Below are 25,787 nucleotides of genomic sequence, written 5' to 3' on the forward strand. Positions count from 1 at the left end.
GGCAACTGCAAGGCATCATGAGCCCGTGTAAGCATACTGTGCTGCATTATAATTACATCCAGATCAAGATATAATGAACCCAATGTGCAAAAAAAAAAAAAAAAAAAAAAATGAGTACTTTATTGGGCAACTGAATGTAATTCAAGGGGAATTTCCCTGCAGTTCCAAGTTTTTCATTGCGTCTAATAATCTGCCTGCACTACATCACAATGCACATTTCTGGTAGAATGCCATAAGACTTAATGGTCCCATACAAAAATTTCCCCATAAAAAGGAATCCTGCACAAAGGCACAACTTGTGTTTCGAGCAGTTGTGTCACAACTTAACTTTTCTGAAACCGTCCTGGAGTTTAGTCCTGTGCTGTCAGTGAATATCTCGCACGTATATTCTGTTTCATGTACTGTCAGGGCGCCGAGCCTTGTCCCCTTGACCGCTTTACTAATGGCTGCTTGTAATGTTGTAATGTTGGTGATCTACAAATGTAAGCATTTTAATCTGCTGTAATCACTCCACATCATTCTGGATAAGAATGTATTTGAAATATCTAAAATGTACAGTAAAATGAACTATCAATCAAGTTTATTTGTTTCAATTAATGATAAAAGGTATAATGACAGTGAAATTAATTATTCAATTTGTAATTACTGTCAAATGTCAAGACAAAAACTGCTTGAGCAAAAACTTTTGATGGCATCTTAGTTAAATAATCTTAATCTCTTTCCCATAGTTATCTTTTTTAAATGTTTGTATCATGTACTCTCTGTGAAGCGATGACGGTTTGTAAAATGACCTGATTTGATTTAAAACAAGCAAACGTCGCATTTAATTCCTACAGAAGGGCTGCATGATGATGTAATGAAGAAGTCTGAGCAAAAGGCAGAGTTATAAAATTCTCAACTTTAATCAGTTCAAAAAGTTCACAACAAATGTAACACTTTGAGAAGGGAAATTTGCCATTAGAGATTGGGTACTTATTTGGATTTATACATTCTTTGCCTAATTAAACTCGTTGGCAATTAATTTGCTCTCTGGACAAAAGCCTTTTGTTTATTTGGATAGAACTTAAAACAGGTACAAATGAAAATGCAAAAATACAAAATTAAATGTAAACCCAGTTTTATTTCATTTTGCTCTAAAGGTAGTGTCTTGAAGCACTACAGCATGGTAAACAATGTAAATTAGTACAATTCAAAATCTTGAAAGCCGTCTGAGTTAAACAGGAGTTGTTATAAAGATGCAACCAACCAAGAACCCATAAATATCTCCACCACTTCCTTAAAACATCCCATTAATGAAGGCTCACAAATGAGCAACAATCCTCTTAGAGGAAAACAAAACGCTGATGTCGACTAGGCGACAGCACACACGCGCACACACCCACAACAAAAAGAAACAATAGAATAAAAGGAAAAAATAACCAATTATGTTCCCATGGTATTAAAGATGCTATACAATTGGGATGATATGCACACAATCTGTTTTGCTTTCCCTAAAAAAACCCTCCTGCCTGGCTACGGCCAAACTTTTTTTTAAGTTAAGCATAACTCATGAGCAATGGATGCTGATCCTGATGCATGACGCAGCATCTCTCAGACCTTCATTCATTATCTGTTAGATTCACATTCTCCCACAGTGCAGTGGGGCACCGCGAGCGGTGCACGCGCCTCTAGAAAACTTCTCCACCTCCTGTCTGTCACGCCACAGGTCTAGAAGCCTCTATTCTGATGACTTGACACATATGCCGTTTTTCACAAAAACTCTGCTGTATATATAATATATATAAACAAATATATGGGGAATAGGGAGTAAAGGAAAAAAACAGAGCAGGGGAGGAAGAGGAGAACAAAACAAAATGGTTAACTTGTCCTAATTGTTACAACCTCATCATGCAGCTGTTGGGATGGGCCATAGATCAAACAAAACAGAAGCTCAGATTAACAGTTTTGGAAAGATATTACACAAAAAGTCTCCATAGAAAACGCATATAATGTAAAAAGGGCCACAGGGTGACGCGGTAATCATGTACATATTATTGGCATTGTTTTGGTCAACAAACATCCAGTGGGACGGCCCACTCTACCACTGCAGAGGGGGAGGGGCTTCCCACCGCACTCAAACGCCTCTCTCTTGGGTTTTTGTTGTGTTTGCTGTGGTTAGGGTTTATTTTTGTTTGTTTGTTTGTTTGTTTGTAGGACTGTACAGTTTGGTTGAGCTGGTGCTCAGTCACACATCTCCTCAGGGATCTCGTGGGGGTTGAGGATGCCCGGGACAGACATCTGGATCTTGTGTTTCTCCTCCTGGGCCTGGCGAAGCGACGCCTCCCTCTCCTCCAAGAACAGGTCTGTGGTGTCCTCACCCGCAAACTCCTGGAGGCAGCAGGAGAGAGAAGGAAACAGTCACTGTTAGCTGGGAGATTTACACACAGCAAAACAGAGACAAGTTCACTGAACGTTTTTCCTACGCCGACTGAGCACATCACAACACGCTCTGTCACTCGCATACACACAGTTTTATTCCAACAATGAGCTGGCACACCAGCCACAAACCTTCCATGTACTTAAAGGGACAGCCAGGCCATGCAGGCAAAGGTTATTTATGGAAACAACAGCTAAGCAGCCAACTATGTAGCTGCTGATAACCTATCCTCTCTGTTGAGAGCGGACAAAGTCATCCTAACACTGACAAACAGCAAAGCCAGAGATATGCAGGCCCTTGCATCAGACAATGGATATTTAATCTGGTGTCTGTCTTTTTAGGGGTGATACAGGAGAAAAACGGCTCAAGGGACAATGGCAAAACAAAACCTACTAACTTACTTACTTACTGAATCAACCAATCAACTAATAACTTAATAAAAACTGTGATCATTATGTTAGAGTGATGTTACACAAAATTGAATTAAGTGTTTTCTTTCCACTTGGAACTTTGTAGTGTGTAGAGATTACTATGTTTGTAGCTCCGCCCCAATTACATGTGGGGTTCCACAGGGCTCTCCTTTGGGCCCTGTCCTGTTCTCTGTATACTGCCTCTTGAATATGTATCCTCATGTGGATGACACGCGGTCCTAGTTGCCTGTCTGACATGAAGGTCTGGATGTTGATTTTCTGATGCTCAGTGATATAAAGTAACAACTTGTTTTGGTGAGCAGAGTGTGTGTTATGGCAATGCTGGCTGTGAGCAGCAGGCGAGAGATTTGCTATTTATCTTTGAACTTGACCTTAATTCTTCCATCAAAGTGAAACTTCTTGACCAAATCTGTGTTCTACTAGCTCTTTTTGTGTCTTGACTCCCTGCTTAAACTCTGATGCCCCTTTTCCACCAAAAAGAACCTGGTGCTAGTTTGGTGCTGGTGCTAGAGCCAGTGCTTAACTGGTTCCAACAAAGAACCGGTTTGCTTTTCCATAGGTCAAGAGCCAAGCCAGGCCCACATCATTACGTCAGTGTAAAATGTGATCATGTGACTTTATGTGTGGGTGTGGGTGTGTGAGACGCTTGCTCGGAATCACAATAACCAACATGGATGAACTCATCGTAGCGATGCAAGTGCTGCTGTGTCTTTACAAGCCTACGTTGCGATCCAGAGGCGAAAAACGCAAAAAAAACGTGGTGGGTCATGTCATCGGTTCTTTCTCTGGCCCCTGTTTAGCCCCTGCTCGAAGTTTGTGCTTGCCTGGAACCGAGTTGGAACCGGTTTGGCTGGTGCTTGGGTGGTGGAAAAACAAAGAACCGGTGCTAAGTCAGGCACTGGCTCCGAACCAGCCCTGGAACCTCTTTGGTGGAAAATGACCTTGAGTGCCATCTTTCTTGTTAAATTTAGTTTTTTATTTTTTAATTTGTGCTCAGAATTTAGCTTCTCTTTTATCTTAATTCTCTTACTCTCAAATTACTTTTTTGTTTTATTATTATCGGTGACTATTATTATTATCATCAATATTAATATTATTATTGTTTTATTATTACACCATCTGTCACTTTAACATTAAATTCATGATTGTGACACTAATTATTTAGTGTGATTGTTGTCCTACATAATTATACCTCATATTTCAATGATTAAACAGTGATATGACTGTGTTTTCAGCCCCTCCCACATTATTAAATATTAAAGAATGTTAAAAAATATTCAGACACTTATGCCCCTTTTCCACTAGTACCTACTCAGCTCGACTCGGCTCGACTCTACTCGGTTTAAGAGCTTTTCCATTAGGTGGTAGTACCTGCTAGCAGGTCCCATTTAGCACCTACTCAGCCGGGGTTCCAAGCGAGCTGAGTCGCGCTGAGTCGAGCTGAGTCGAGCTGAAAATGTGACGTAAACGCCGTGCAGGCAACTGATTGGACAGGGAGTGACGAGAGCGACTCCCGCACAAAAACAAAACCCGACATTAAAAAAAAAAAAAAAAAAAAAAAAAACGGCAACAGCCGCGGTGCGCATTGATCCTCAGTGAAGTTGTCAAAGTCGGAAAATGGCAAGCAAACTGTGACCGCGGTCAAATAAAGACGTGGAGACTTTTCTGAGCTTGGTGGCGGCCCAAAGAATCCAGAGGGAGCTGGACGGTGCGCCGCCTTGCTATGACGACTCCACCCACGGCGAGGTGCTACTCAATTGTAATGGAAAACCACCTAAACCGTGTCGAGGCGAGTAGAGTCGAGCCGAGTCGAGCCGAGTCGAGCCGAGTAGATACTAATGGAAAAGGGCCATTAGTATTTTACATGTCTTTGCCTGACATTGTCAGCTCTCCCTTACAAATGAGATTCTCTTATCTAAACTGAACAAGAGGTTAAGTAAAGTAAATTAAAATAATAACAATAATATATTTAAACTGTTGGAAAAACCTCTCACCTTGATCTGGACTAGGAAGTCCCTAAGGTGCTCCTTGAAGGCAGGAATGTCCTGGTTTAAGCTGAACAGCCCAGTCACAAACACCTTCACCTGGGCACTGAACCAAAACAAGAGCCAGACTGTTAGGGCACACTATTCATTAACAATAACAAACAATACACAAATGAGTGGATCAATGTGATGATCAATGCAATTATTTTCTTATTATATGGATGTGTTATTTTGTTTTAATGCGCTTGTAAACTCGACGGCGTTGAAAATGAGGGTAACCTCAATGTCCATTCGAGAATAAATAAAGGTTCAATGAATGTGTACTGTATTGTGAGAGGGTGTGTGTATTCATCTACATATATACTAGTCTTGCATAGCCAAACCTATTGGCACACTTTGTTTTAGCACTGTGCCAGCGGTGGAAATTATCATTATCATTCTGCTGTAAGGGAAATCGGTCACAATCATCTTAAGGCTGCAACAACGGTCTGCTTGCAAAATAGTATCAAGAGTTAGCAGAGGGGGAGGAGACTTTGGACTGAAATAGTCGGTACTTACTCCTGGAGGTGAGGGAATGCTGTCTTGAGCAGGTTGGCCACATATTCCTGGATGAAGACCTGGTTGTTGGTGGGGCTAGCCGGATTGAGTGCTGTGGTGATCTTCCCCTCTTCTACCAGGTTGAACATGTACGCCAGAATGGAGGCGTGCATGGTCAGGCCTAAAGGACAGAAGCCAACGTAAATATATGTACCATGGCTGCTTGATATTAACTGCTGTGTTAAGCGGGATGTTGTGATAACAATATAAATTGCAATATATATTAAAAAACCTTTTTTTTTTTATTTTTTTTTTACAAACCAAATGTGTAAGAAAGGAGACTGAGAAACTAATTTTATGAATGCTCAGTTAGAGTAAAATTTAAGTCTTTGTCCTACATGCAACTTAATTTTTAGGCCAGAGATGTGCATAGCCCAAAAAAAAAAAAAAACCCTGCCTGCTGGCCTCCTGTAATTTAGATTTTGCAGTACTCTATACTGCAATTTAATTATGCAGCTCCAGTCTCCACAGGAAGCCTGGCTACTTGCTGTGAAAGGGGGACACAGGCATCAATCCAGCATCTTTCATATACTCTGTATATTTCAATCTCATGTAAATTATACAGTAATTAAGTGGCGCACACTTGAGTACCATGGAGGTCCCCAGACCACACTTAGAGGAAGACTAGTGTAAGCTTACCAGCAGTATGTGATGTATCAGTGACCACAGAGAAAATGTGTTGCAGGATATCACAGAAATATGTCTGGTAGAAGCTCTGAGCAGCTGCTTCTTCCTGGGCCACATTCTGCAGCAGCGTATAGAGAATCTGCAGACCTGCCAGAGCAGAGACACAAACAGATACTGAGCCACCGATACATTTTTTATTTTGAAATTAGATTAATTTTCCAGACTGGTTCACTACACTCTTGACAAGGATGATTTTTCCCCGAGAACAAATGTCAAAATTTGATTTTGACATGACTTTGAAAAACACAGCTATAAAACTTAAGAAGGCCCAGACATGACCAACAGGCTTTGTGTGCAATTCCAAAACACTGTAAAGGTGTGGAATCTAACTAAATCATTTTCCTATGCTTCCAACATCTTTAGAAGCTCTTTATCACAAACATAGACACTGGTAAGAACATTTTAGCTTTAAGTACAACAATGTCAATAATCACTTCCATTAACTTTACAAATGCCATATGAGAAGAAATTAAATAAACAGAGCATTGTTAATAAAAGAGAGGTACACACCTACACACTGTGTGTATGTCTGTATGTGCATGGATACTTTACCAGTGTCAGCAACGTTCCTCATGGTGTGCTTGAAGGCCCAGATGATGGAGTCCAACACCAGTTTAAACTGGGCAGGGGGGATAGCCAGGAATGCAGGGAAACAGTGGGAGTTTACGGCTTGGAGCAGGTAGAAGAAGTGGGTCCTGTGCTCTGGATATTCCTCAAAGTTCTATAGGAAAACAAAATAATTAAATTAAATGAGTGATTCATTTCATTGCAAAATTGGTCATATTAAAGTTAATAAATGACTTAGGCAAGGATTTCTTGAGGAGACTGAAACAATGTAAATTCTGTTTTGAACAATCCTAACTGTTGTAAAATGTGTAAAAAGCTTGTTTAGTTGTCATTTCTCCCCTTAAAAAAGTGAATTCCCAAATGAGAAACTGTCTTCAGACCAGTAAATCACCACGTAAACAAAGCCAGCAGGTGGGTGGAGGTTGGATGACAACCAAGGGGAAAAAGGCCGCGTAGGCAAGGTCCCCAACAGGAGGAAGCATTTTTTATTTATGATCTACACTTTGTGCAAGGAGCACCAGTTCAAAAATTCTAAGAGCACTGTTTAACAGATTTTTATGGCTGCACAACATAGCTGACTTAATTAAGTGTTTGTGTATGTCTGGTGAAGAAGGTGCTTATTCACCTGCTGCAATAGCAGCATACAGTTTGTCACAGAGGCAGCAGAGGCTCTGCCTGCTGTCCAACATATTTAACTGGTTCTAATCTACGATCATAGCCAACTGATCATTAGCCTATAGCCTACTCCAACATTTTGCTGACTCCAACAAATTCCCTTATACCTTATCCATATCTGGTAGTTGAAACTTTTTTTGATTGGTAAGTTTAAACAATGATTTAGCTAATAACTGATGGCTTACTTGGAACATTTTTCAATCTATCACAACTTGCACACTCAAACAAACAAATGTCAGTGCATCCGTACCTTGTTGATCATGTTCAGGGTGCACTCAAAGACAGCATCAAAGATCTGGGGGATCTCACTGGTAATGTGTCCTCCCAGCTTGTTGACGATAGTGGCCATAGTGCTGAGGACCTCGGGCTCACGTGCAGCAGGGACATTGCGCTGGTAGTCAATGAGGACGGCGTCCAGCAGTGGTGGAACAAAGTTCTCACCAACCTGGAAAATGACAGGGTGGATTAGCAGGGATTATCACTAATGAAAGAAAAAAGGAAAACATGATCATCCAAATCTTTAACAACAGGTGCTGGAGAGAATCCAAGGTGCTGGTAGCAACAAGCTGAAGCGTGTATCCTGCTGCCAGTGCGTAAACTTCCTGGCGCCTAAAAGTAACGATTCCAACTCTGTCCCAGGACACGGTAAACATGAAGAGCCTTGAGGGACAACTTCATAAAATGTCAGTTAACCCTAAAACAACATTTGACCAATAAAACATCTTGACCCTAATAATGTATGCAACACAGATAACTTAACGGCGAAGGTCCATGTAAGCACGTGTAATTCACAGCGCCAGAATTTTTGGAATTTACCAGATAGTGTTTTTGGGCATACAGGTGTCTTGTACTTTCTGGGCAGAAGACATCCCCATTCACTTGTCAGCCTTCAGCTAAATGGACTTGACCAAGGTGTATAGCATGTGGCATTATTATCATCTGAGTGTTTACAATTTTGCATCCCTGAAAATTGGGAGCACAACCAAATTCTTACAAACAAATAAAATTAAAAAAACTGTAGTCATGAAAATTAAACGTGTTGCGAGATAATGGAGCCACAGGGTTACCATGCACTTAACTGACTGTTTAAAGGTGAAATTTTGTTTACTCATAAGACAGGTAGTCCAACACAGCATGAATCACAACAGAAATATCTCCTTCTGACATGACACAATCAAAGTAACTTTATTTAATTCTTGGAGCACTTTTCAATTTGAAATTTTCAGAGGTTTGGGTTTTATATCTGAATTATATAGTGTAGCTGGCAATTTTGCATACCTGTCTTCAAATCACCAGTCACCGGCAGCATAGTTTAAACTATGAATTTGAATTGCTACGCCAATAAAAACACACCACTGAGCCAGGAAGTGGCCTAGTCAGCTCCACTGAAATGAAAGCTTTGTGTTTGATCTAAAAATACCAACTGGATTACTTGCATTTCTTTTTTACTGTCAATTGTTTCAACAATGGCCACAGAGCACAGTATTGCCTGAGAACAGATAAGGGTAAAAATAAATCACTACTGTTGGAAAAAAACATCTTAAATTTTGGAATCATGTATTTAAGTAAAATTAGCTTTATTTTTTGGATTAATTTAAACATTGAGTGTTCCTTTGTGTGCTGAGATATGTTCATGACCCCAGCATCCATAAATCAATTTAAAAACTCATTAGATTACTGTAATTTTACAGTTATCAATCTGAAAGAACAAGGACATTGTTCCTTAACAAACAACAAAAAAAAAAAAAAGCTGACTTCAAAAATTACAACAGTGACACGCTGCCGCATTTCTAAGCGTTTCAGAGCCGTTTCTCACCATCTGTGGATCGTTTGATCGGCTGACCCAGCCTGAGATCAGTTTCAGCGTCTCTCGTTTCACTGTCCTCATACTCCGGATCAAAGGCTGTTTGGTCACCATCTCACCTGCAACGCAAAGGGGAAACACACAAAGATATGCATATACTGAATGAAAGTCATCAATTCATGCTTTGGATAGATTTGATTAGTCATTCTGCACTTTGCAAAAGGATGCAGAAATAGGTGCAGGATGTGTTTTAAGTAGGTTTTTAAGTGTGTGTGGTCGGTATGGCCTAGTGGAAGAAGATTCGTCTTAGCCTCTCAGCCTTGTCCATGATGGAGATAAAAACACTTGCCAGAGGACAGCCACTGAAACAGTTTGCAGTTTGGGGGTGGATGTAATGATCTGGTTTGTCGTGGACCTGCGCACCCAGGTGTAGATGTTCTGCAGGCACAGCAGGGCTGACCTGGTGCTGTGTTCAGTGCATTGGATCACTCTGTGAAGGGCTATCCTATCACAAGAGCTGTAACTGCCGGTCCAGGCAGTAATGCTGTCAAAAAGCACAGACCTTACAGTGGTTGTGTAGTCAGACCTCTGCAGCGTTGTGGAGATCTTGAGTGAATGCACATCCACACACCCACAAAATGTTATTAATGGAGATGCTAGGGACAGAATGTCTAACCTGTCTACTTTGAGCAAGACAAGGAAGCAGGCAGTGTAAAATGTAAATATGATTAAATGTTCATCTCTTGGTATACTGAGCAATCTAAAAAGCAAAAATGAAAGTTGGAGATAAGACAACCTAGCTGGATCTTAGATTCCCAAAGCAGCCCGTCCAACATACACATAAAACACTCAATTCATTCACATTAGCAAGTGGATCTGCATTGTAACTAGCCATTTTATACATGGCTCATTTAGGCACTTTACAAAGCAGAAAACATGAACACAGCCCAGCTATGTGACAAACAGGCTAGTAGGATTACTGGACATACAGTCACAACCAAATTTTGCCTGCGTGTGGCAGTCAGGGTTACACTCACAAACCATCCTTACCGTTTGTCTGGATAGCGGCAGAAATATTCTCACTGAGGCACTTGTAGACATTGAGCATGTCTAGGTAAATCCGTCCCAGCTGGATGACAAACGGGTGTCCCACGGCCTTACAGGCCCTGACATTGGTCTTCAGGATGCTGCCCAGCTGCTTCACCGTCTCTGGATCCTTTAATATGTCCACGTTCTGAAGGTCAAGATGCGAGCAGCAGAGGGGATGGAGCAGGTTAGACATCAACACAGGTGTTGTGTTCACTTGTCAGACTCCAAACACACATACCCCTTTCAACTGACCCCTTGGGCACATGGATAGTGTGTTTTCTGTTTATAAAAATCAAAATATATTATTTGACATGAAAGGAGATCAAATTTGGCTACAAAGGTCATTTCTTCATGTCTCTGGTCTAGTATACTGAAGTATGTAACAGCCTGTAGAGAGGTAAGGGGAAAAAAAAAAAAAAAGATCCTCAAAGTGTAGAAGTCTCAACTGGCTTCAAAAACCTGCTTATTAATGTTTTTCTGCTCTGATGTTTCTTCATCCTTTGAATCCCCACTACAGATAAGGACGAACATACCAGGCAACACGCTTATATTACTTCAAACACATACCTCAGTTTGTTCCAGGATCTCAAACTGAAAAGACATTGGTCTAAAACTAAAAAAAAGAACCATTTGAGCACATAAAACCACTTGGAACGCTTGCAAATGCACTTTTAACAGCACATTATGTCCTTTTTAAAGGTTGGCTGACCAAAACACTGGGGCTCTGTCCCAATTCAAAGGCTGTACGCTACCTAGGTCGTATTTGTAGGCTGCTTACGTCACGGCGGCGCGACAAGTGCTGTCCCAATTCAATTTTACCGCACGGGGTCCTGCAAATGCAGCTGACAGATCCAGCCTATTTTTGACTAATTTGCAGGAAACACCTCCACGATGCTTCGCGGCCGACATTACAGCCTACTTCCCAGGGTACCTTTCGGTCCAGTTGAATTTCTGGATCAGCCACCGTTGCTGGAATTATTAAGCATGTTTTAGACCGTCTTAATGTTTACATCATGACGTTTTGATAAGTTTTCGTGCCTATAATTACCACCATAGATTCGGTTTAGCTGTTAACTGTATCCGAACAACGCCTGTAAATGCAAGTTTAGTTAGATGAGTTAGATAGGCATTTTGCATGATGTTTCCATAGCAACCATCAGCGCATCAGGTATGTTACAATGTAGCCATGTGTACAGTTACTTTAATTGGGATAGTCTGTTGCAATTTGTGAGGTGTAACAATTATCTTAATTTTCTGCATCTTCATGAAGCCAAAATAAAATAAAATACATAAAACGACAGAATCAATGTTGTCCATCTTGAGAGCGTTGAAGCTGCTTATCGTTTTGTTTCATGCACAGGTGTTCACTGACACACCTCCGAAACCTACTTCAGCATTTTACGCTGCATCACTCCAATGCGCTTCGGGAAGCCTCGATAATAATAACGTAGGAATCCTCCGCAGGCTACACCGTCCCAATTCACTAAACTTTTAGTTCCGGTAAACTTGATATCGGCACCTACGTCGGACGCCTCCTACGTGGGCACCGTAGGCTGTGACCTAGTAGTCATCTAGCCCTTCGATTGAGACAAACCCTGGCTGTCTAAAGTCCAACATAAAAGGTAGGCTGCAAGACAGCAGTGTACTCAGGTGATTCTTTTAAATAGTTTTATTTATTTATTTTTATTTTATTTTTAAATCACAAATGGTAGCAAACCAGTTTCTCACCTTGGTGGCCTGCTGGATGATGCTGTCCCACACCTGATTGGGCAGTAGCATGTATTTCTCTATGAGGTGCTCCTGAACCGCCTGGTCTGTCTGGGCCCCAATCATATAGCCTACTGCCTCATAGAAGGTATGCACCTGGATTCACAAGACGAAAACTCATCAACATGCAAACTAGACTGGGCCACAGCATATGAAAGAAATGATTATGTGACTACTGCAACTCTGGCAATAGCTGTGTCCTTCACTGTACTCTGCAAATTATAAAGTTGTAACAAATCTCTAGTGAGGCAAAATCCGATGCGTGTTTATCTCTGTGCTGACCTGCTGTGGCTGAAGGTCACAGATGATGGTGTTGATGTTGTTGAGGATCTCGTCAATGAAGGGCATCACCTCACCAACCTGAACCTGGACAAAATGGCGCCTGCATTTCTGTGCGATCTTGATGAAAGTGTCACATGCCATGTCCTGTACACCATCATGGGTCTCTGGTGGAGAGAGAACATAGACACTTAATGAGAAGCTCTAACACACACATACACATACATGATATAATTTGTGAGATGTGCTGGTGCTTAGATTCTGCTCAAACAAAGAAAAAGTAAAGATTTTTCCTTAAGTATATCTTAAAACAGTGGTTCTCAACTGGTCTTATCTCAGGGTGCAAATTGGTCTGTCTTGTTAAGTCTAAGGAATACATTTTAAAAGAGCATGGGAAAAACTAGGACATAAATGAAAAGAAATAAAATGAAATTTAAAAAAATGCTAACAGCAAGTAAAGATTAATTTAGCATTTCAAAACACCTGTTTTTCTATTAAACTAATCAGTGCATCATGCACTTTGTTAATCTGGTATTCCTCACGTGTTCAGATCAGAGTTTAAAAATGCCATGACCATGCAGCTGAACTTCTGCTGGAGAAATCCTTTACTGAGTCGTCAATAAACACACAACAGCCAATACAACACTCCAGAGAATAAAAACTTTGCTATATGTTCTACATGGTCACCAACGGATGCTTAGTTTCCTTTTCAACATTACAACTGATAATGAAATGAAACCATATCTGCTGTACATAGTCCAACTACGAAAACTACTGCAGGTCACCGACCTGTCTGGACCAGTTCTGCCCTGAGCAAGGGCGGAGCTCTCACCACACGCTGCACCATCTATAAAGCTAGTGTTGCTTACATGCTGCAGAGGGAAACTGTACTTCAAAATAAAAGCACAGATATCCATTACACTTCAAAATTATTTTTGCTCTTCCGACACACCGCTGGTCCACTCAGTATTGACCTGCAACCCACCAGTTGCAAACCAATGATAGCAAGATAGCCCAAACAATACCTAATGAAAGTTGAAAGTTTATTAATTAAACTTTGAGAATATGGAACACAGGTAACATGCTGCATGTCTGTTCATCAGAATGGAGATGACAGAAAAAGAGAGGAGCAACACCAATCATAATCACAGCATCACAGCAAAGCATGGCTAAAACTGTATGTGGGACTTAACAGCAGACTCCACCGACCAACAGATACCTTACATCCCCTTGCCATTTGGAAACTACTGTAGTTTGAGGAGTAGTCTGATTCCCAGATAAGTATACTACAGTCATGCAAATTCAAACCTGACTATTATTTCACCTTTACTCTGCACCATCCAAGTCTCCCACTTACATGTCTCTTCTCTCACTATAGGTATCACTGATTCAACAAATTAAAAAAAAAAATCTTTGTTTGCCCTCAATCAGATTACTTTGGATACTTTTAAAAAGTACTAAAATAAATAATAAGTTTTATTTAAGTAACTTAACATATTCAGTTTGCATTAACTGAATGGATGCAAATGATCCCACTCATCAAAACTGTATGGCCAACCTTTGCAAATGAACATGACTACAGCAAGTATCACTTGTTTTGCTAGTTAGTGGTTGATGCCTTTGCATTTGATTTAAAATTTATGTATAAAACACTTTATGTTCCAAACAGCATAAACTTCATCACTCCCTACTGAACTCTAACTGGCCAGTTTGATTCACTTCGTTCACTTTGAATCATGAAATTCATTTTACATGAGGGACAGAGGAATAGGACCAGAATCATGTCAAAGTGGATTCAACGTAATCAGTTCCTGAATTAAAAATACATTATTAGATAGATAGATAGATAGATACTTTATTCATCCCGCAGGAAATTCACATAGTATTCAATAGTAATGAATTAAAAATCCTCTAATCAATGCAGTTGAGATTCCAAATTGAAATCAATATATCAGAGTTCTTTTACACTCATCTCTCACCGTGCATGAACTCAAAGAGCTTGTTGACAACGGTCTTGAGGAACTTCCAGTGGGCTCTGAGGAAGCGAGGATACTGGCCTACGATGTACATGATGTTGGAGGCTATAATGGCCTTGTTGTCCTTCCCCCTCTTTTGCTCGCACAGACCCAGCAGATCCTGAAACAAACAGTCAGTCAAAACATTGTCCCAAAAACACCAATGAATAAAAATTTAATGCTGATAAAAACAGATATTAAATCTGTCCTCTCTTCTCTTCCTGTTACATTACCCTGTAATTCTGTTATGGCCGATGAGAGACAAAGAAATGATGAATAAAAGTGTTGATCTGGTTCAACAGTCTGTCCTATTGACCCCTTATCAAATGTTTAGAGTTTTTGTTTCTGAGAAGCTGGCACTAGGCGTCTGCATTTTGGCATTGTTAACAACACATAGGCAAGTCAATGAGTTATGAAACCATAATACACTTGCAGTATTAACAGGCAGACTAAGCAGGGTTTTTCAATGGATTGTTTATAATTTTGACCCGTAAGAAGGATCAGCATTAATGCTAAATACAATGGCTTTTAAAAATCCTCAAATTTTAAGTGATATCAAAGTTCACATGATCTAATTCGCAAAAGCTTGGGAGACACAAATTGCAGTTACTCTCATACTAAAACTGAGCAGCTTTGACGAAGCATATATAGACTACTATTACTCTCTATAAGTAGTGTTTTAGACACTGGCAAATTTGCAAAAAGTCAGGTAAACAAATGAGGGAGAGTCAGTGAATGTTACTGGATCCAAACCAATGAGCTGTTTAGCAGTCTGACATGTTGAGGAAAAACAAGCATGGTGTATAGAGAAATATCACCAAAACATCTCTAAAATGTTGATTCTTGCTTTGATGCTGAAGAAAGCTTGGTATTATTTCCATCTCAATTAACTAATGCTCCTGGAACAGGAAGACCTTTGTGAGACCAGTGTTTAGTATACCTTGATGACAGTGACAAGGAATCTCTTTTCGTCCTCCTCATGCATGGCCCCACTGATGGATCCGATGGCCCAGCACAATGTGTTCAGGTTCTTCCAGGACCACTCAGTACCATTCACCTGATTATGGAGCTTTTCTGTCATGATACGCTCTGTATCCGCATAATCCAAGTGAGTCAGGTACACTGCAGGATGGCAGACCAAGTTAATTTGTTATTACATTTATCCTATGATCAGTCAGTGTACAATGACTGAGGGGCTAGCCAACAAAATAAAAACCTGTGACAAAGACAGTGACAAGGAACCTCTTTGTCCCAAGAGAAATTTTCACCAGCTAACTGATTCAGAGTACAAAAGGTCAAAGCTATGGCTCCCAGACAGCGTGAGGAGAAGTATTAATATATCCCGACAATATCTGCATAACACTGTAGCAGTTATTTCTGTTACTATGTGGAAGATCTGTGAACAGTGAGTGTTTCATGTCAAATAATTGAGTGGGTTCTAATTTGTACCCAAATGTATAAAGTATAACTTAAAGGACAAAAGAAAGCATGCACTAAAAGACTATTTGTCAGTCATGCACTGTTGGTGTTTGGTTATGACTAATCTTGACCCGCCCAGAACAACGACACAAAGGCAAAGGACAGTACTGACAGTGGGCATGAGATTAGGAAATGGAACCGTACCGAGGGTTTCCCTCATGTTCTTGTAGAGGTTGATGGAGTCAGTGTCCTTCATGAACTCTCTGACGACCTCCCCCTGGTCATTCTCCACCACTAACACCTCCTCTGGTTTGGCCATCCGACTCACCATCAGCAGCCGCACCTGCCACAGGGGATAAACGCTTGTCAGCACACACACATAGCTAACAACACTCTTACTTGTTTCTCTCTCACACACACCTTTCTAAGAACTGGTTCACAACTGTGCCTATGGTATAACTGTATGAAGCATAGTATTTTGACAGTGCTGACCACTTCTATATATATTCATTTAAATGCAAGCACTGGAATTTCAGTGTCAGCATAAAATGTAAAATGTAAAGCAATAATGCACGTGTGTGCATAATTTTTTAATATGTGCACAATGTAGTGTGCATTATCAAAGACAATTACAAAGCACCAGAAAAAAAAAACACAAAAAAACAAACAAACAAAAAAAAAAACAGCTGTTAAGTCATGTTATCTGAAGCACAATACTATTTGTACTTTGCAGGCTTTCAGCAAGATAGTCTTTTTGTAACTAGCAACTTTCTTGGCAAGTGCTTGGTAACCACCTGTTGCTGGACTGTGCCAACTGAATTTGGCATGCCCGCTAGCTTAAATACTTTATGGGTGTCTCAAACTGAATTACTTTTGCATCTCTAAACACCCGTCTTTTCAACCATCACTGTCTTGTTTTAAGTCTGATTTTTTTCCTTTACAGAAATATTTGCATTCATAAATTTAGCTACAACAGTGCAAGTTCGAAGTATTTGATGCAGAGTGCTCAGTTGAACCCTTATATCAAGACAGAGTATTTATTTCAAACAGTGACATGACTACTACATCAAAGTGTCTGGAAATACTATCAATTTAATTAAATTAACTTAAAATAAATGAATCCCAATCAAAACAAAGTACTGTACTTATCAGAACATGGGCCTTGGCTAATTTCTAACAGGAACAAAGCACACAGACATTTCTAAGACTTCTAAAGCTGAAATTCAGACTTAATGAAAATATTTTTGTGTTTAGGTGAACTATTTCTTTATCTGTTTTATCCCCATATGAGTTCAAACACTGTAACATCTATATAATGTCATGCCACTTGTAAGGACAAAAAAATTAGGTATTAGGACAGCTGCCTGCCAAAACTCCACTAGTCAATCTGTGCACACTATAGAGAGCAATGCTGGTGTTGCCTATTTCTGATAACATCTCCAACAAGACAACACAAATACCAGGTCATCAAAACCAACAATTAGCAAGCTAGGTTACTTATAAATTGCTTACCCAATTTGTTTGTGCCCATTACAGACCTGTGGGTTTTTACATCACACCCATTTGATAGTTGCTACTTCTGCTGCTTTATAAAAACATCTTGTTTCTGCTGCTCCATTGCCACTGCTCAGAGACTGTGCTGAGCTAATGCTAACACTAGCTAACCTTAACTTTGCTGTTGCTGTCTGCTGTCGTGTGATGTGCATTTAGTCAGGCAGAGGTCTCTTGCAAAAATATCGAAAGTAACTTGACAGGCAGAATAAGTCATGATCATGACGTTCACTTTTATTCCAACAGGGTCAACAGGCTAAACAAGCAATGCTACTTCCATGGGTTGATGTGACTGCATAAGAATGTGTTTACTTCCTAAACACACTGAGCTGTTTGGAAGGGTGTGTTATTGTTTTGTCATTTGGATCATAAATCAATTTGTAATTGGACGAAACAGCTACATTCTGTAAGCGAAGCCTATATTGGTACTGAACACACACACACAGACACACAGACACACACACACACATATATATATATATATATATATTCTGCCTTGCATTAACAGCTTACACTACCCTGCAAATATGTACCAAACAAACACAAAATAAATACATGAACCATTACAGCCATCATGGCTTGCACTACAACTACTGTGTCTGCAAACACTGGGGTTCAGCACCTTGGTGGCTGCAGGAACCCTGCACTCATAGAAATGCATGTGTACGGTGTTACACCTGTGTCTATAAAGAACTGATCTGGGGAAAAAAAATCCATCTACCTTGGAGAGGACAGGAAGGTAGAGCTGTCGGCGTGGTGGAACGTCAAAGTGCTGGTTTCCAGAGAGCAGAGGAGAGGTGGAGGTAGAGAAGGGACTCTCTCTGTAGAGCTCAGCTGCTAAGTGGTTCCAGTACTCTAGACAAATTTTGAATATCTCCGTCTCTTCCACCTCGGACACCAACAGCATGTAATGGAGTGCCTGAAAGAAGACCAAGGGAAGAGTGAGATCAGAGAAGTAGCAACTATCAAATGGGTGTGATGTAAATATTCTTTGGTGTCCTTTTGCTTAATATAGCTAAATAATGCCAAACTGTGAAAACTAATCCGAGGTTTTATTGAATTTACTGAATCATTTTGCTCTTTGGAGCCCTTTATCTTAATATTTGCAACTAAAGAGTAATACTGGTATTTTGTTTAAGTTTAGGCCCACTGTCTAGGATGACCCTCTCCGTGATATACTTCCTGGTGGCATCTACACACTGTCAACAGAATTATTAAAATCAGGATGCATAATACTAGCTTCACAGCAATGCATTTGCTGTCAAGCATTTATATTTTATGCAGTATAAAAGAAAACAACTTGCTTGTTGATACGTATTTTTAGTATTGTTCCAGTGCAAGGTTTGGATAACCTTTGGGATCACAAAAGTACATCTATCTATCCATCCATCAATGATAGCGAACATAAACCCTCAATTAGGTTTTTGCAAAGCTTCTGTTTTATTGTTATTTTACTGTGCCTGGGTTCAATGCTTTAAAATAACATTACATTATGCTCATCTTGCTATAAATCACCTGACAGCAGTAATTTATAACAGCAGTTTGTAACATGTATTATAAACTCTACTGTCACATGCATGTTTTTTTTTTTTTATTTAGAGTGTGTTTGTTTCTTGGGGCAGCAGTTAACTTTAACCTAGGCTTTCTACCATAAGAAAAATGTAAAAATGTCAACAAATTACAGATGCCATGCATGCATTAAAAATGACTGGTGTGCTCTTTCCAGATCACAATTCCTTGATAAACTGAATGTCGTCAGTCTCACCTCCATTAATGTCTCTCTGAGGTTGAGTCGCTTTTCAATGAGCTGACCATGCTCCTTGAGGAAAGTGCAGAGGAACAAGCTGAGGTTCTGGATGAAATTCTGCTCGTCATCCTTCCCATTGGCGTAGGCCAGCCGGATGTTGGTGTTCAAAGGCAGCATCTGGACAGACATGGATCATCTAATCAATCTCTGTGTGCACAACGAGGAAAAATGTTGGCTTTGCCCTTTTTTTGAGACTATTTATGCCTACCTGTTTGAGCTGACACATGGTCAGGGTGAAGAGGGTGACAAACTGCTCCTCATACTGGCTGACACTCACACCGGCAATTTCTGTCAGGCACTTCAGCGTCACGTTGCGGAACATGGGCACATTCAAGAACTGATAAAGCAGAAATAGAAGCTAGGTTTAAGACTGTTTTATTAAATAGTTTGTGTCCATATTTGTTGCAGTCCAGGTTATTTTTTAGCTTTATTGGCATGAGTTTCTCTTCAGCATTGCTAACAAAGTAATGTGGGAGGCTTTGTTTTGCAAACACTTTAGCATTCTGACTCAGACAACTGTCCAACAATTCCAGCAAATTTGGCACAGGTGTGTGTGCATCTGTGTATACACACCTTATACACCAATGTGCTGATGAGTTTTGTTTCAAAGATGTAGCCCAGAGGAATCCAGTTGAGAAAACGTAGGAGGGTCTCCAAAGTGGCGTGGACCAGAGGTGCATTCTGGGAATTCTCCTAAGGTTGAATCAACGACAAAAGAAACAGCTGACGGCCAAATCCAGGTACATAAAAAACTATAAAAGACTGCACAATAATGCTAAGAGGGAAGAGGAGAGGATTCACATACCATAACAAACTGGCAAAGCTGGAATATCTGTGAGAACTCATTGCACATACTGAAAGAAACAAACAAACAAATACAAACATATTATGAAGAGCAGAGCCACATATCTCTGACACATTTTTACACAGGAAATCTAAAGAGATCACAAAAGAAAATATCCTTTCCCAGAGATGTCTGTAGTGTATAGCTGGGCAATATGGACAAAATCAAATATCAAGATACTGATATATGATTTTGTAAGGACGTAGGGAAGACTACTGGTGTGTTCAAAAGATATTTACACAATGAGAGTTTTGATAAACAATCAGCAGGTAGAGGCAAATAACAAAACAGCTACAACAGTCTAATAAGTTCAAAAAACTGTATCTTTTTTCTGTGTTGCAGTCTTTAATACTAAAAGACAACACTTATGGCATGTCAAAATATTCTGATATCCAAAATCCCAGATTATAGCCTTTCTCATATAAGGATATTGGTATAATATCAATATACTGCTCCGTCCTAGTGTAGAATCTTGCAAGATCCCCTTGTCCTTGTGTCTCAGTATGTCATGATTTAGTCCCCCCCCCCGTAACTCCAAATAGGAATAACTGGGTATGGAAAATAGATGGATAGATAGCCATGTCCAATTTCACTGAACCATCAAGAGCACAGTGGATAAGCTCCACCCACAGTGCCACAGTGCTTAACAAGACCATCTTTTTACCACTGAAAATGAAATAAAATGTTGAGGAAAATAAAGGAGATAAAAAGGGAAATTTTGGGCTACTGAACCTGAAGTGCAATCATTCGGCTCCAAAAACCTGTTTATGCTGCACAAGCTGGAGCAATAACCAGTAGTGTATGCTTTTACTATAACTGACCATTAAAGTGATTCTGGTTCTAGTGTTCCATTAGTGCATCAAGCTGACCTGTCTTTGAGGTGCTTGGCCTTGACTTGAGTCATCTGGCCACTGGAGAAGTCAAAGACCTCTTCACTGAGCAGTTTGAGGATAATCATGTTGTTCTGACAAAGGCTCTCACTAGTACGGCTTGCCCCCACAATGTCACTGATGAAGGTAGGCCAATGCTTCGGCCACTCCTGCTTCAGGATCTAAAGACAGAGGGGAACAGACATTGGGGTTACATGGCTATACAGTGTTGCTTTTCACATTTCTATGGACCAGAAGAGACACACGTTTGACAATATCAATTTATCAACTCCTTATGGGGGAAATACATCAGGAACATACATAGATGCGTCTGCTGCTTTTTTTTCCCCCTCTGTTGTTACTATATGGCCCTATAATAAATAAAAAATACAGAATGGTGTAAAAAATTACTATAATCTGTTCAATCATCAATCAACCAATCAATAAAAATAGAATACTTCACTGTACCAGAAGCAATGCAAGGCAGCAGTGCACTGTGGTTAGGTTTTTTTTTTTTATGTATATTAATGTAAGACAATATTTGAAATTATTTTTTGGCATTTTGCTTTATTTTGACAGCACCAATGGGGAAAGACAGGAAAGGCAGGAGAGAGAGTGGACGACATGCAGCTCCAGCCGTAATCAAACCCAGGCTGCTGCGGCAAGGACACAACACTGTAAGTGGCACGTGCTCTACCAAATGAACAAAGGCCCTGGTGGTTCATCTGCTCCAATATAAGCCAACTTTAATCGACAGTGACAACATGAATTTAGTACTCAGTTTTTATACAGCCTAAGCTGTTTCCAATTCCAAGTCCCAAGCTTGAAATCCTCACTGAAAAATATCTTTGTTAACACTGCTTGCACTCTCAGCACACCACTGTTGGTGTAGCAGATAAAAAACTGCCATGCTGCGCTCCACCCCACTTCACTGATGCGTCGCAACCATGACCAGTAAAAATCAAGGGTTAGTTCTGTAAATGGCTGGGATTTCTCACTTTGATTCTATGAAAGACTGCCTTTGCTTTGACAATTTCAGTATTCTTCGTTACAGCAGAACTAGCCCAATGAATACGACGTGTACAAAGAAACTCAAAGAATTTGTCTTTTTTGGGGAAGCAATAAACATATGATAAATGAACAAATTTATCAGCTGTTTAACTTCAAGTATAAAAAAATGTATTTACTCAGGCATATGGTACACAGACCAATGTCAAATGACTTCAGTAAATATCCACTTCCCTTTTATGCACTCATATGATCAGCAGAAAAACACGACTGTGTCAAGTTAGGTGGGGCAATTGTTTTTCTTCCATATGAAAAATAAAAATCAGCAGTGAAACAAAAAATATGAGTAATTTAGTCTATTTTCAGGATATCTTATGTAGGACATGCATGGTCAGTGCATCTCCTCCCAATTGCAAAATGGTAGCTTGCTAGTGGCTTAAGAGATCCCCACAGGTAACATTACATATGTTAAGGGCATACATCTAACGGCACCTTAGATTTTATGCTGTTCATCAGCACACTTTATTCAAAGGCTGAAGGAAGTCAAAAATTCTACACTTTATGTATTATGCAATTTAAGTTGTCTTACTGAACCTGTCATTTCTATTAACTTTCTCCTGTCTCAACTGATCAAAAATGAGACGCACCCTCTGTTGGTGAAGTCTTAATAGCATAGCATAGAGGCATTCACAAATGTAACACAGATGTACACATAGACAAACATTTTGCAAGCACACACACTCTTGAATCTGGAGATCCACAGGGGCTGATCCCTGAAGGCCAAAACAATGTTAGCTCAGCTGACGCAGGGAGTGACTCATTCTCATTGGCATTAATGCAAAGTCACTCATGTAGTCAGTCTCTCTCCCTCTCCTTCTCACACACATGCATGCACACACAATTGGGAGGGTCTATTCACTTTCAACGCAATGACACAATTCAAAATCTGAAAATGATGTGCTACAAATAAGTCTCTTCTGTTCTCTGTTAAGAGATGGAGAGTGAAGGCTCCACATGCAGGGCTTAACCTGGTTATGGAAGTAGCGGGTGCTTTCACTGTGCCAATTATAGCGAAGATCTCAAGATCTCATACTCTAATGCACAACTCAGTGACTGACAATATTCTACTAAGGTGGCCAGGGACTTAACACCAGGGTCAATGCCTAATCTCTACAGCTAAACACTGGTGAGACCCAGCAGTTTCCTGGGATAACGATAGTTATGACTGACGTATTTTAAGTATCTGTATATAATATGATATACTCTACCTCTACTGTGAGCCATTACTTGCTTTCTACATAGCTGGGTAAACAAAACTACTAAATGAGTAATTACTGAAACTCTTGTTTCTGCTAAGAAGGTTTCCTTGTGGCCTCCCCTACAGCTCTCATTCTTAAGAATGAAGTTCCCTCTCAGTAAGAAGCCATTGTGTTGCAAATCAAACACCTAAATTTGTTGGAGATTCAAGTGTTCAGTTTTCTTAATGGCCTGTAATATGAAACTAAGACACTTTCACTCTCAAGCAGGAGAGAAGATATTTTAATCTGTCAACTCTATATAGATAAGTATCCTAGTACTTTTCAGTGGGACTCTTCCATAGTCAGTAGTTTTCCACTGTCCTTGGGTAAATCTGAGCTGCCTGTCTAAACTGGCTAGAACTGGTAAAGTTAGGGCAGAATTCCCAACTCTGTTGTATTTACAACACTTTGACTCAGACATTTGGTTGAAACTGCACTACATGTCTGTGCTGAGACCAAAATTTATAGCAGTTTGCAAGAAGATTGATGCAATGTCCCTTGCAGTTTGCAATAAAAAGTTTTCCTCTGTAGTCCTGCTGAATGTGTGAACAATTCCTGTGCCCTGTCAAGACTGACTCCAACAATTTGGCATGACAAGGTTCTTATATCCATCAAGTGATTGTAAATAAATGCTCTAACTGAATCAGTTTCAGACCACCCTTAAACTAAAACCAAAAGCATGTCTATGTGATTCATACATCAAGAGTTCTGTTCTGTTTTCAAATGGTAATGCATTGTGTCTGTTCTGGATGTGGGTGTCACTCAATATCTCAAGAAGAGGGTTCCAAACTCTGGATACTGGAAATTGTTGATTGTTGAATTTTGTAACAAAATTCTTATATTGATCAATTATATTCAAGCCTTACCTGAACAAGGATCATGTTCAGCTTTCCAATGTACACCTTTTCTTTCTAGAAGTAAAATGAATAAGGCAGAAATTAATATGTTATACAATCAAGAAACTGTTTCACAATGTCCTTATACCTGTCAAACACCTTAAATTATTTCACATCAAACCTCATGACTTTAATTCTAATTAAAACATTAACCAGACGGCCAGTGCCTTCAAGCAACCTATTTAAATAATCCTGTCAGCTAGCAAGGTGCAGCAGCATCTTTTTGTCTGAAATGTATTTAGATCATGGAAAAAACATGTTCAGGATCTATAAGTGAAATGAAAATATGGCAATCACATTAAAAAGACAATACAACAGCATACTATATACTGATGACATCAACCAATTTCCCAAACTACAGTAATTAAACAGTGAAAGAAGTACAGTGCACTGACAACTCTGTTTATCAAGGTCAAGCATGAGTAAAAATCTTCAGCACACATCATTGCCAAAACATGTTTTTCATGATATTTACAATTCTGGCTAATTAATTTTATTAAACAAATTAATTAACTTAATCATTAATGTTATCATTGTGAACTTCCATGGTATCAAGTGCAGGCCTAGCATTAGTGTGCTACTACAATCCTCCCCAAATCTTGATTTAATTTTGATTTCAATTCAAAAGTTCAACTCACCTCTACATTTGTTGCATCCGATGAAGTCTTGATAATGAGACCAACAACATACTTTTTAATACCTGCAAGTAAACAAAGACACCAGGAGAGTGACACTGTTAGTCTGCACCAAGAAAACATTAAAAACTAAACACATCCTGAAATGAGTTGCCTGAACCACATTACTCAATGACCCTAATACAGTCTATAGGCACAGAACTAGCCTAATCTGCCAATCCTATCCCAGTATATTAGTAGTCTAAAAACAGGTACACTTCTCCATATATATTTATATATATTCTTGCAATTCCAGTTGGTAGATACATGAATGTGGATTGCAACTGCCACTGAATTTCTGCAGAGCAGTCAACGAAAGGATTTCAAATATTTCAGTGGAAGTTACAGTTCCCCAAATGTTTTCAAAGGCAAAGTCAAGCTCCTCATTGTGAGCAAAGCCCCTTGAAAATTGTGTTTTCAGCTCCCTCCTATTTTTTTCTAGGTTGTTGCTGTACTGAAGTCTGAGCATATTATGTGGTAGGGTGTAGTGGGCGAGCCGGAAACAAGGCAATACTCTGACACAAGGGGGGAAAAGACATACTTGCCGGTCGCCCTGCACTGGGTTTGCCACGTGAACAAAAGTCAGGCATCTACGGTCAGAAGTGGGGAAGTCTTAGGTCAATGAAAAAAAAAATTGAGGAAAAAAAAGAGGGGGTACAAAATCAACTAATTTGAAAAAGAAAAAAAAAAACATAATTACCGGTTAATTGCCCAAGGTAAAATCTTTAAGATAATAATCAAAATTTTGAATTAAAACTATAAACCTATTTTGTCCCACTGTCTTTAAAATTCTCATATTGCTGAAAAGTGCAAAGAAGGTCTTAAATCAGTAGGTGGCAACAAAGGACAATAAATTTTGGTTAAAAAATAAATAAATAAATAAATAAATAAAAATGTTGAAATGGGATGGATCAGAACTGGAAATAAGGCAACAAAATTGTCCTAAGAGGATTCAAATACCTTAAACCTTTTATTTTTATCAAAGCTATATAAAACTGAAATATACTGTATGTATTGAGCAAACTCAGGTCATTCCTATCCCATTATCTTATCCTTTAAAAACTGAATTTACTTTTTAACTACCTCAGACAATGTCCATAACAACCTGC

At 39.6% G+C, this 25,787-nt stretch overlaps 1 protein-coding gene across 5 annotated transcripts in view; it reads right to left on the minus strand.

Moving 5' to 3' along the window:
- Positions 1 to 878: 878 nt before the first annotated feature.
- Positions 879 to 25,787, minus strand: part of xpo1b (exportin 1 (CRM1 homolog, yeast) b) — a 31,788-nt gene continuing 6,879 nt past the window's right edge. For 2 of the 5 annotated variants that reach the window (XM_030070308.1, XM_030070309.1), the window contains 22 exons: positions 25,220 to 25,268; positions 24,643 to 24,704; positions 23,975 to 24,019; positions 20,803 to 20,984; positions 19,895 to 19,943; positions 19,663 to 19,782; positions 19,298 to 19,426; positions 19,048 to 19,206; positions 18,004 to 18,201; positions 15,936 to 16,074; positions 15,253 to 15,434; positions 14,277 to 14,433; positions 12,301 to 12,464; positions 11,980 to 12,114; positions 10,213 to 10,396; positions 9,175 to 9,281; positions 7,609 to 7,803; positions 6,669 to 6,837; positions 6,069 to 6,203; positions 5,391 to 5,550; positions 4,842 to 4,938; positions 879 to 2,367 (listed from right to left, as the gene is read on the minus strand). In XM_030070308.1, coding sequence (XP_029926168.1) covers positions 2,221 to 2,367; positions 4,842 to 4,938; positions 5,391 to 5,550; positions 6,069 to 6,203; positions 6,669 to 6,837; positions 7,609 to 7,803; positions 9,175 to 9,281; positions 10,213 to 10,396; positions 11,980 to 12,114; positions 12,301 to 12,464; positions 14,277 to 14,433; positions 15,253 to 15,434; positions 15,936 to 16,074; positions 18,004 to 18,201; positions 19,048 to 19,206; positions 19,298 to 19,426; positions 19,663 to 19,782; positions 19,895 to 19,943; positions 20,803 to 20,984; positions 23,975 to 24,019; positions 24,643 to 24,704; positions 25,220 to 25,268 — 2,964 coding nt within the window. In that variant the 3' untranslated portion in view covers positions 879 to 2,220. The remainder of the gene's footprint in view (positions 2,368 to 4,841; positions 4,939 to 5,390; positions 5,551 to 6,068; positions 6,204 to 6,668; positions 6,838 to 7,608; positions 7,804 to 9,174; positions 9,282 to 10,212; positions 10,397 to 11,979; positions 12,115 to 12,300; positions 12,465 to 14,276; positions 14,434 to 15,252; positions 15,435 to 15,935; positions 16,075 to 18,003; positions 18,202 to 19,047; positions 19,207 to 19,297; positions 19,427 to 19,662; positions 19,783 to 19,894; positions 19,944 to 20,802; positions 20,985 to 23,974; positions 24,020 to 24,642; positions 24,705 to 25,219; positions 25,269 to 25,787) is intronic. The other 3 variants (XM_030070306.1, XM_030070305.1, XM_030070307.1) reach the window with 2 other exon arrangements.

Source organism: Myripristis murdjan, chromosome 15, assembly GCF_902150065.1.
Source record: "Myripristis murdjan chromosome 15, fMyrMur1.1, whole genome shotgun sequence".
Lineage (NCBI taxonomy): Eukaryota > Metazoa > Chordata > Actinopteri > Holocentriformes > Holocentridae > Myripristis > Myripristis murdjan.